The 12,594-nt window shown below is 41.9% G+C and overlaps 1 protein-coding gene across 3 annotated transcripts in view; it reads right to left on the bottom strand.

Annotated features, from left to right (window-relative positions):
* The window catches only part of LOC142218789 (glyoxal reductase-like), a 98,592-nt gene that overhangs the window by 69,745 nt on the left and 16,253 nt on the right, over positions 1-12,594 (bottom strand). For all 3 annotated transcript variants that reach the window (XM_075287717.1, XM_075287716.1, XM_075287718.1), the window contains exon 4: positions 5,829-5,930. In XM_075287717.1, the coding sequence (XP_075143818.1) occupies positions 5,829-5,930 (102 nt within the window). The remainder of the gene's footprint in view (positions 1-5,828; positions 5,931-12,594) is intronic.

Genomic DNA, 12,594 nt, shown 5'->3' with positions numbered 1-12,594 from the left:
GATTCACTACACAGCGTGGATTCTAACAATTGTTAGATTCCATGCTGTATAGTGAATAGGATTGCTATTAAAATCCGATCTCCGATTAATTAAAAAATCCCATTGACTTGTATTGGGATCGGAATTGAGATTGAGATCGGGTTCGAATGAAAAATGATCGGAAATCGGATTTTAAAATCGATCCTGAAAAGTCAAGATCGGCTCAACCTGAAGTGTGAACAGTTGTGCTCATTGGTAATGGGTCCATGTACTGTCTGAGTATAGCTGTGCCCCGGAACATTCACACAAACATATTTTTGGTTTGAAAGGCTTGTTTCACATCTGCGCATGGGTTTCCGTTCCCCAAGCGGACCCCCAAACAGAAACCTAACCTGTATTAAAAAAGTGGTTACCTTAGGGGGCATTCACACAATGTAACGCAGCGCTGATTTTTGTACGATAACTCAGGTAAGAATCAGCGCTGCAAAACAGAATCCAATTTACTTCAATGGGTTCTCTTTAACATGCGTAACACATTGAAATCAATGAGAGGCTTTTTAACCCACTGATTTCAATGTGTTACGCGCGTTAAACGGAACCCATTGAAGTCAATGGGATTCTGTTTTGCAGCGCTGATGCTTACGTGAGTTATCGTGGAAGAATCAGCGCCCCATTACATCATGTGAATGCCCCCTTAAGAAACCCGCGGACCCCATAGACTGTAATGGGGTCCACGTGGATCCCACCCGAAAAAGGCAAAAAAATGCAGAGAGGCGAATGGAATGCCCATAAAGATGCAGATGTGAACCGAGCCTAAGCTGTCCATGTGTAAAACAGACTACACATTGACCCATAGTAGTACACATGACCATTTTTTGGGGAAAAAAAATACCCATCTGTTTAAGGAGTATTCCCAACTTCCCCGACCATAGGAAAAGTGGGGGTATGACCACTGAGAACCTCACCGACCAGAGGAGTTTCTCCCCCCTGTTCTGAATGGAGCCGTGTGTGGGACAGTCAGCATAGAGGTTCGGTTAAGGATACTAAACCAATAAATAATCACCCCAAGGGGGCAATACGGTGGCTCAGTGGATAGCATTGCAGCCTTGCGGCGCTGGAGTCCTGGGTTCGAATCCCGCCAGGAAAAACATCTACAAGGAGTTTGTATGTTCTTCCCGTGTTTGCGTGGATTTCCTCCCATTCTACAAGAGACACACCATATATACTCAAGTATAAGCCGAGTTTTTCAGCGCAGTTTTTGTGCTGAAAAAGACCCCCTCGGCTTATACTTGAGTCAAGCAAAAAAATTTTTTTTTTTTTTTTTTTTTTATGGGGGTCTATGACCAGCCGCAATAGTAATGTATAGAATCTCCAATAAAATAGTGAAAAAAAAAAGCTTTAAGAAAATTTAAATAAATAAAATAAATGTTCTAAATCACTCCTCTCCCTAGAATACATATAGTGCCCGGTCTACTGAATACAGGGTATCTGCAGTGCTCCTGTTCCGTCGTGAAGGGGTTAATAGGAGCACAGCAGATACCCTATATTCAGCCAGGCTGAATTCCAAGTGTGGGGGGGGGGGGAACCAGTCCTCAAGCTCAGGGAAGGGGCAGACAGACAACCAAAACACCCCCTCCCCTTCCTCAGCACCCAGCAACTACTGCGCCCAAAAACTCCGACCATTTTAATTTTTGAAATTTTCCAGTAGCTGCTGCATTTCCCCCCCTCGGCTTATATTCGAGTCAATAAATTTTCCCAGTTTTTGCGGTAAAATTAGGGGCCTCGGCTTATATTCGGGTCGGCTTATACTCGAGTATATACGGTATGTAAATGAAAAAAAAAAACAAAAAAAAAAAACGTACATTGTGATCCCTATATGGGGTTCACAATCTACATAAAAAAAAAAAAAAAAAAAAAAAAAAATCATCCCACGATCAACATCACTCAGATCCTATTTCTTTACCATTCTGGTGTTTGATAGGGACAAAAATGAATAAGAGTAAGATGTCTGCTGCGATAGACCAAATACATATATACAGTCCTATGAAAAAGTTTGGGCACCCCTATTAATCTTAATCATTTTTAGTTCTAAATATTTTGGTATTTGCAACAGCCATTTCAGTTTGATATATCTAATAACTGATGGACACAGTAATATTTCAGGATTGAAATGAGGTTTATTGTACTAACAGAAAATGCGCAATATGCATTAAACCAAAATTTGACCGGTGCAAAAGTATGGGCACCTCAACAGAAAAGTGACATTAATATTTAGTAGATCCTCCTTTTGCAAAGATAACAGCCTCTAGTCGCTTCCTGTAGCTTTTAATCAGTTCCTGGATCCTGGATGAAGGTATTTTGGACCATTTCTTTCTACAAAACAATTCAAGTTCAGTTAAGTTTAATGGTCGCCGAGCATGGACAGTCCGCTCTCAAATGATCTGAAAACAAAGATTGTTCAACATAGTTGTTCAGGGGAAGGATACAAAACGTTGTCTCAGAGATTTAACCTGTCAGTTTCCACTGTGAGGAACATAGTAAGGAAATGGAAGACCACAGGGACAGTTCTTGTTAAGCCCAGAAGTGGCAGGCCAAGAAAAAATCAGAAAGGCAGAGAAGAAGAATGGTGAGAACAGTCAAGGACAATCCACAGACCACCTCCAAAGAGCTGCAGCATCATCTTGCTGCAGATGGGGTCACTGTGCATCGGTCAACTATACAGCGCACTTTGCACAAATAGAAGCTGTATGGGAGAGTGATGAGAAAGAAGCCGTTTCTGCACGTACGCCACAAATAGAGTTGCCTGAGGTATGCAAAAGCACATTTGGACAAGCCAACTTCATTTTGGAAACAAAGATTGAGTTGTTTGGTTATAAAAAAAGGCGTTATGCATGGCGTCCAAAAAGAAACAGCATTCCAAGAAAAACACTTGCTACCCACTGTAAAATTTGGTGGAGGTTCCATCATGCTTTGGGGCTGTGTGGCCAATGCCGGCACCGGGAATCTTGTTAAAGTTGAGGGTCGCATGGATTCCACTCAGTATCAGCTGATTCTTGAGAATAATGTTCAAGAATCAGTGACGAAGTTGAAGTTACGCCGGGGATGGATATTTCAGCAAGACAATGATCCAAAACACCGCTCCAAATCCTCAGGCATTCATGCAGAGGAACAATTACAATGTTCTGGAATGGCCATCCCAGTCCCCAGACCTGAATATCATTGAACATCTGTGGGATGATTTGAAGCGGGCTGTCCATGCTCGGCGACCATCTAACTTAACTGAACTTGAATTGTTTGTCCAAAATACCTTCATCCAGGATCCAGGAACTGATTAAAAGCTACAGGAAGTGACTAGAGGCTGTTATCTTTGCAAAAGGAGGATCTACTAAATATTAATGTCACTTTTCTGTTGAGGTGCCCATACTTTTGCACCGGTCAAATTTTGGTTTAATGCATATTGCACATTTTCTGTTAGTACAATAAACCTCATTTCAATCCTGAAATATTACTGTGTCCATCAGTTATTAGATATATCAAACTGAAATGGCTGCTGCAAACACCAAAATATTTAGAACTAAAAATGATTAAGATTAATAGGGGTGCCCAAACTTTTTCATAGGACTGTAAGTAGTAGAATAAGCAGATTATTTCTGTAGCATTAGTATTACCGGGGAACCTTGTCTGCTCTGAACAAAAGGGTTCAAATTCTATATACACAGCTGGATGGCTTCATCTTTGAATGGCCTCAACCCCATGCCTTTCCATATGTACCATGGATGTATATTTTAGTTAGGTATTTTGTTATCCTTTGACATGACATAAGTTGGTCATTCATATTAGATTCATTTTAACCAAACTCAGCAATTTCTGGGGAATGACTGGCCCTCTAATATGTACAGGTCCTAGAAGAGACAATGTTAGACAGATAAGGGTGAGACATGATGGATTTCAATGTGCTCAATCCTTTTTCTATCGAGGGAGATAACAGGAATCAGCAACACCTACGGATTGGCATTGGACTTGGATGATATGTTATTTGTTATGCAGTTAAAGTGCATGAACTGGGGGAGGGTCAAACAGTCAAATATCCCGGGCATTATAAATTGTAGAAATTGCTTCTGGTGTCATATGAAACAGGAGATTCTATGGTGCTTCTGTATTATTTCCAAAGATATCACCGGTCCAAAACACTGTCGGGATTGGGATATATATATTCAGCTGCTTCCCTGCATTATACACAAAAGCTGGTATACAGTGAGAAGCAGAGACAGTTCTCAATAGAGAAATAAAGGAAAGAGTAAAGAAATACAGGATTTCACAGAAAGGAGCCATCATTTGTCAATAAAGTATATTTGTAACGTCTCTGCCTGTTCGGGTCGCTGCGCCACCCTCTGCTCGTATTCGGCGGTGCAGGAGGCGTGTGCAGTTTGGTTCCTTGCTTAAAGTTTTTGGTTGCATTTTGTGAACACGGTTCTAGTTCTGTGATTGAATTTCCACCACACCCATCTTCTGCCCTTGTTTGCCTCTGTTCATGAAGTGGTTAATTCTAGCCTTGCCATGTGATTGACAGCCTGTCCATCTATCAACTCCAGGGCGGGTTCCTCCTCCATATTTATTCTTGGCTCACAATCACATTGGTGCTTGCTATTGATTTTTGCGTGCTGGCTTTTTCTCTTGCTGTTTATTCATGTATTCTAATCCTTGACCTCTGGCTTTCCTTACTGACTATTCTTTTGGATGTTGATTTTGACACTTCATTACCGAACCCTGGCTAGCTGACCTCCCTTTGTTGTTCTTTGTTTTGTCCGCATTTTCTGTTTCATGTATATAGGAAGGGATCGTCTCCAAGTTGCCGCCTATTACGTAGGATAGGGCCTGGCAAGCAGGAAGGGACAGTGGGGGCTTCAGCTTAGGGCTCACTGTCTCTTGTGCCCCTTTCCCAGGGTTTCCAGCAGCTACTGGGGAATTGCTCCTATTGCAATTCCCTTACAGTATTATAAAATTTATTAATGATACAAATACTGCCAAAAAAATATCAAAAGTTCTTTCAGGCTAAAGTCCCAAGTTGCTAAATGTGAAAATGCATTGCCTTTTTTTTCGTAGTGTTTTTCATTGAGTGATTACAATGGATTTTTCTACTTTTCTTACTCTATTCAATATATAGGGAAAACACTTGTAAATCCATAAATTCCATAGCTAAAATTAAGATGCTGCAATTTAAAAAAAATGTAGCTTTTTTGTCCCCATTTTTGTGTGGATGAGATTTATAAAATTTCATTTGCTTTGCTGGTACTATAAGGCTAAGGCCCCACAGGCCTAAAACGCAGTGATAAAGCGCTGCGGGAAGAACCACTGCGTTCACAGAGTTTTCCTCTGTGGACTTTCTCTTAACATTATATAAACGGGAAAGCTGCCGGCGTTTCCGTAGATAAAATTGACATACTGCGATTTGAAAAGCAGCAACGGCTTTGCAAATCGCAGCGTGTCCGTGCTGCGATCTTTTTCGCAATGTGGGGATGAGATTCGCATGATTTCCATCCACTTTTCCTGCACTGTACAACGTCGCAATTTTTTCTGCAGCGTCTCCGCTGCAGGCAAATCGCAGTGTTTATGTCCCGTGGGGTCCCGGCCTAAAACACATTGTTTGTTTTTTTCTGCTACATGGGGCCTGAACTTGTAAACTGCCCCAGTTCAGTCCCCACTGAGTTTTGTCTCATGTTGTACATGGAAAATCACTGCAGCTACATAGATGTATGGCACATAGTTTGTTTGTTTTATATCCCAGACAATCCCTTTAAGGTCTGCATGTTTTTTAAATCACGTTGGGTGGCAAAGATGAAATAAGTTACCTCTGTAGTACAAATCCTCAAGAGCCTTCCATGTGTCTGCTCTTGCCTCTCGAGAGCTCTTGCCTGGAATATGAGCATCAGGCCAATGCATCAAGTACAGATCTGAAAAGAAAGACATAATGTTGACTCTTTTTTTTCTTTTCCCCATCCTTAAAGTGACAACTAAAGAGCAGACTAATAATCCAATATAACAAAAAAAAGTCTGTGAGTGACTTCTAGTGAACAAAACCAAAAAACTCAAGAAACAAACCATCAGTATAAAGTCCATATTTATCAAATGAAAAATTGAGACATAGCAGATAAAGGGGAAGAACACAAAGAAAATAACCACAAGTAAACACCATTGATTCACACGGAGGAAAATGGTGTGGAAAAGGAACCCATTGAAGTCAATGGGAGGCTTTTTTTCAGCGCTGAAATTCCACACCAAATTCCTCACCATTTTCCTCTGTGTGAATGGACCCTTAATGGCAGAGGAGACTTAGGCCGGCTGCAGAACATGTGCTTTTCCACGGCTGTGAAATAAAGGCATGTGGACAAGCAGGTGTAAACCACATGCCACCCGTGTACTGGCTGTCCTTACATGGTCCCTTTCATTAAATGAATAGGAGCCATAAAAGCAGGGGCCGCAAAATAGGGCAGGAATAGGACCTGTTCTATATTTTGCGACCCGGACTGTTGGCTCACACAGGTGACCATGTAATTCACGGTCGGGTGTACGGGTCCATAGAAATGAACGGGTCAGTGTGCTATCCATGAAATACACTGATAGCACACTGAGCATGGCCACGCTCATCTCCAAGGGGCCTTAATAAAAGTAAATACAAATACAATGTAAAAAATCCCCCCCCAGTATGTTATCCCAGTTCAACAGGCATAGTGCTAATGGTATATATACACATACACCAATTAGTCAAATACACCCAAAGAAAGAGACAATAGATAAATACATCAAGACATCATAATATAAAACCTCATACCAACCACAAGTTTCACTTTGGTCCTCTCGCCTGCTAACAATGGTGTTTACAAAAAGGGTATCTGCAGTGCTCCTGTTCCGTCGGGAAGGGGTTAATAGGAGCACTGCAGATACCCTATATTCCCTATATATACCCTCGGCTTATATTCGGGTCGGCTTATACTCGAGTATATATGGTAAATAGTTAACGATTTAATGTTAAATGCACAGATTTGAGAAGCAACATTGAAAAGAAAATCCCATCCCCCTTTATCCTCTTTTATGAAGGTCATTTAGATTCCACAAAGTCCAAATTCCTGGCGAGCTCCGGGAGAAGCTTGGGAAGTGCAGGAACATTTGGCAGGGTCAGCCTGGAGTGCCTTCATTGTGTCTGCTGACGTCCTCCCCTAGTCACACGCATATCATTCTATATTCACAGCCACATTTACACTGCCACTTCATAAAGAATATAGATATTGAAGTAAAATCCTGTATTTGTAAGGCCCCAGAAGGCCACACGTGACAACAAGGGTGAAATAAACTACCCTTCTATACAAAACCCTTGACAGGTAACATAAAACCAGGGGATTATCTGATTTTGCCATCTGAATAAGCAAAAAATAACCTACAATTAGTGAAAAGAGAATAACTAGGAAGATTTAGTAACGTAAGAAACCTTTTCAATATGGCGGAATTTACTAAGGCTGGGGTTTTCTACGTCAGTCTTAAACTAAAGGAACCTGAAAAAAATAGATAATTTTATTAGAGGCGTATCTTTGACTGTTTATTTGCCAGAAAAGCAGATCTAGCTTTACAGTAAGCGGGCGTCGATGCATTCCATATTCTGTGCCAATTTTTGAAACAGTGCGAGGCTCTGCCACCTTACACTAAGGCAAGGGCTACACAATGATTTTGGTCTGGTTGTCAGGTCTCTGACCACTACTTCACTGATCATAGTGAATAAAGGTGCGTTATGATCCCTACCATGCTGCAACCTCAACTGTAAACTGCAAAAAAGTCTGACAGTGTTCGACTCAAAGTCACAGTTTCAGCACACTAGGGATCGCATGTGACTCCATTCACTAAGGCTAGGTTCACTTCTGCACAGTCTCCTTTGGAAAGTCCATTGAAAAGTCTGTAGAAAATAGGCGGAGGAAAAAGTCCTGCATGGAAGTCTCTTTCCTCCGCCGCTTTCAGTTTAAAAACGACAGACCCCATTATAGCCAATGAGGTCTGCCAGTCTTGGTGTGTAACCACTGTTTTAGCAGTCTGCCTTTGCTCTCTAAAGGGAAGAATATGTCTAAGCCTCTCACTTCTACCAGGTTATAGTCCTCTCTACATCAAGCTGACGAGATGCAAGTACATCGAAACGGCCGTCTTCGATTGAGAGACTATACCTGGTAATAATCCCAGCATCATTGCAAAAAAAAAAGGCCTCTTGGAAGGTCGAGCATGATGCTAAAGGGAGCAAACCTTTATTGGGTTATTTCACTGAAATTCTGTCTTCCTAATTACATCAGGGAAGACAGACTTGCACATTCCAATGAGCGCCCTTTATTGGTTTGCAACACTGAGGCAGCAGCTGACTTCCTAATTACATCATGGAAGTCAGATTTGCATATTCTTCCCATGGTCCCTTGCGAAGTGGAGTACTAAAGGCTTAATAAGTCTCCACACACCTATATGGTGGTCTCTCCCTAAGGAGTGACAATATCCCCTTAACTCTGCTCTCTAAACAACAGAGAGCCATTGCTAGTGAGAACCTAGTATAACAATAGTGAAGGAGTCGCAGGAAATCTTGTCAAAATCTGGTGATAACTGACAAGCTGCGATTTCTAAAACTGCAGCTTTTTTGGAAATCACAGTGTATCCGCTTCAGGTATTTTTCAGTAAGGTGGGGATGGGATTCACTAGAGTCCCATCTGCCTTGCAGCGACTGTAAAACACCGCCATTTAGGGTCCAGCCTAAAGTAGCAAAATGGTGGAAAATTTGTTCACGTTTAGTTATTTCTTTTAATCAAATATATGATATACTATATATTAAGAAAGGATTCTAGACTAAGACTGAGCTACAACTAGACCTTTTGTCTCTCACAAAATCAATCTGAAATTGCTATCTAATCTCTTCAAAATTGCTGCGGTCAAAGGAATTTCGAGCAATTTCTTGTGATTTTGGGTGATTTTAGCAGCTACTTTTTCACATCAATTGCAGCATCCACCGCCACATCCAAAGTCCTACCCATCATTGATAGCCAGTGATCACAAAATGTTGTGGGTAAAACTGAGGCTCCTTACGATAGAAATCTGCGGTCATTGCCCACTACATGTTAAGTTTGCTCTTGAAAACTGGTCTACAGACCATGAAAAAGATGAATTTTGCCACAAGAGCTTTAAAGAGCATTCGTCATACAGAAAAAAATGCTGCCCAATTTATAGGCAGAATGTTACACAAGAGGCGGAGCGGAGAACCCCTTTAACTAGCTCCCACACGGTATAACACTACATTATAACATGGAGTCCCATTCAGTAACTTCCCCCTTTATTGGGCCCATATTAAACCAACATTCACTTACCCATAACCGCTCCTTCCCATAGCCGCCTCTGCTTTGGCCTATCGTAGCATATTAAGTTCCGACGCTGTTCAGCGCTGGAACGGAATGTGCGGTGCCCCCTGGAGGTCAAAGTGGAGACGGCCACGGGCAGAAGCGGGGATGTGTAACTTAATCAGTAGTTCTGCCCATGGATAAATGACATGTTACACTGAATCTTTTCCCACAGACGTATACATCAATCTGCTTAGCTACTCCTGCTATATAACATGATGCCTACAAGAATGGACAGTATTTATATGACAGGTTCCATTTAAGTCCCTGTATGAATACAACCCTTCCACGTAGTACATTGTACTATACATTATACTAGAATGAAGTTGTAGGTGTGACAGTCTCATAAACTCACACCCCGCAGTCTTCTCTAATCTTTCTCTAACCATGCCACTTCAAAGCGTCAAGTGCTGCCTGCTAGGGATCTTAGGGACCTGTGCACATGGGATAATAATCTACAAGGAGATGCTAATTACACCTTGTACAGTCACCCATCATCCCGGGATGCCCCCTTATGTAGGATAATGAGACAGCTCTTAGGAGAGGGAGCGTGACATGCTTAAGGCTTTAAATCCTCCTTTCTTTTGAAATAAGTCAAGCATAAGCTCCAAAAAGGCATTGAAGGTTTGCAGGGGTGCAGACACCTGGCATAGCTGTCACATCATTGACTTTCATATAACTGAAACCAAAGCTTAAGATAAGTGACATCATCAGCACGACAAATACAGGACGCACAGTTATGCTGAAATCGCTCCTATATCGTGTCTTCAGTTTGTAGAAGTCAAACCACCGACTCCGACTTCTCTATTTTATCACAGTTTAACTCCAACTCTAACTACAGGACCCAGATCAGCTCTGCAGTGTAGATTAGGATTAGGAAACTGTATATTATATTATATCATATATAATAGCGGACTCTCCAAATAGAATACGGAAGGCAGGCCTTAGAAATGTATGAACACATTGAATTCTGTGTGTTACCAATTTGGGGTGTATCCACATCCAACCATCGCTGGCGTTGTCACACTTTCTTTAATCCTAAATGTCCAGGATGAGTAAAAGAGGAACAGTACAACGAAGAATTATTAGAGAAGATGCTCCAGAATTGTTTCTTCATAGGGAATAAAAGTACTGTATTTACTAAAACAGACATATGAGGAGAGGTGACAGGTCCCTGTTACGGTACATCCAGATGGCATGCACATAATACAGAATTTCTACAGTAGAACATCAGAATTTGTACCTGAAATCCAAAAATCTGCACCTAATCATGCAATTCTTGTGGATTTTCTGCAGGATCGCTGTAGATTTGCTAGAGTTCACACTATGCACCGCGACAGGCATACTGTATGAATGAGTTTTTTTTTTTTTTTTTTAACTTTCCTATTATTGTAAAACGTTGTGGATTTTCTACAAAAAAAAAATCTGAATTGACATCTCTTGTACTGACTACTCAATGTACTGAACACTCACTTGACCATGTACGCCTGGGAGGTAGACGATGAACTCGGCAAGGGTGTACCTGCAGATCCTTCCAGCTGGCAGCTGCATGAGATCGTATAGCTGCAGGAGTGGAGAGCCAGCTGGGACAGTTTATTTTCCCATCTCTGCATATATATATATATATATATATATATATAGTATATATATATACACACTACTACCAGTAGTGCTAGAGATGTGGCCTGTGGAGCATAGCTATAAAATTCAAGTGGTCAGTATTAGGGTTGAGCCGATCTTGAGATTTCAGGATCGTTTTTAAAATCTGATTTCCGATCATTTTCCATCTGAACCCAATCTCGATCCTAATTCCAATCCTAATGCAAGTCAATGGGATTTTTTAATGATCGAAGATCAGATTTTAAAAATGATCCTATTCACTACACAGCATGGAGTCCAAAAACTGAACGCTTCAATTTTTGAACTCCACACTGTGTAGTGATTAAAAAAATCCCCCGGCTACTTACTCCCCTTCACTTACCTGCACAGAACTGCTGCCGATGCCGCTCCGCATTCTTCTTGCTCCTCTTCTCTCTCATTCACAGGCCTTCACAGCGCCATGCGTGCCCCCCAGTATAGTGTTATTGATGCTGGAAGTAGGCGGGGCTTGTTGTGGCTTAGGAGAGTGTGGGCGGGTACAGGGCGGGTAGAAGTGAGTGCATCACTCACGTCTCCCCTCCCAGTACCCGCCCACACTCTCCTAAGCCACAAGCCACTCCTTCTCCCAGCATCTCTAACACTAGCCTGGGAGGCAGGGGCGCGCACGGTGCTCTGAAGGCCTGTGAATGAGATAGAAGAGGAGCGAGAAGAACGCGGAGCGGCACCGGCAGCGATTCTGTGCAGGTAAGTTGAGCGATTGGGATCAGAATTCTGTTCCCAATCTTTTTTTAGGCGGGATCGGAAACCGATCGTGATCGTAAAATTTACTCTTTCTGATCCCGATCGCTCAATCCTAGTTAGTATGTATGCCAATAAAACCTTATACACTGTCTATTGATAAATGTTCCAAAATTTTTGGGAAGTTCTGTTGTTTAAACAGAACTTAACAATTATCAACTAAAGGGGGTGTTCACACTACCGTCTGTGTCCGACATGTAGTGTCCGCTGCTAATGTCCGTTCAAAATCTTGCACAGACTTTAGCAGCGGACACTAGCTGTGTCTGTGACATTCTGCATTCATTTCAATGGCGATCGGGTGCGTTGTTTTACACTCCGTGCCTGTCCTTAACTGTCCGTTCCTAAAGATGTCCGACTTTTCAAGCGGACAGAAAAAACCTACATGTCGGGTTTTGCTGTCTGCTTGAAAAGTAAGACATCTTTAGGAACGGACACTTAAGGACAGACACGGACAGTAAAACAATGCACCCGATCGCCATTAAAATGAATGAAAAATGTCACGGACACAGCTAGTGTCCGCTGCTAATGTCCGTGCAAGATTTTGAACGGACATTAGCAGCGGACACTGCCTGTCGGACAATGGCGGTAGTGTGAACGCTCCCTATGACAAAATCTAATGTTCCACAGATCATAATCTCAATATAAGTTATTTCATGAAGTCAGCCACTTTCCTAATAGCGCTTATAGAATTTCAGCTATGTCGGGTATGGTACGGCAGGGAACACGCTTGAAATTGTATGACTCTGAATTTCAAGTATGTCTGTCGTTTTTCTGGCCATTTAAGGACAATAGGGCAATACTCTCACTA

The sequence above is a fragment of the Leptodactylus fuscus genome, chromosome 9 (genome assembly GCF_031893055.1).
Source record: "Leptodactylus fuscus isolate aLepFus1 chromosome 9, aLepFus1.hap2, whole genome shotgun sequence".
Lineage (NCBI taxonomy): Eukaryota > Metazoa > Chordata > Amphibia > Anura > Leptodactylidae > Leptodactylus > Leptodactylus fuscus.
The sequence above is the reverse complement of the archived record's forward strand: the minus strand, read 5'-3'. Positions and strand labels throughout refer to the sequence as shown.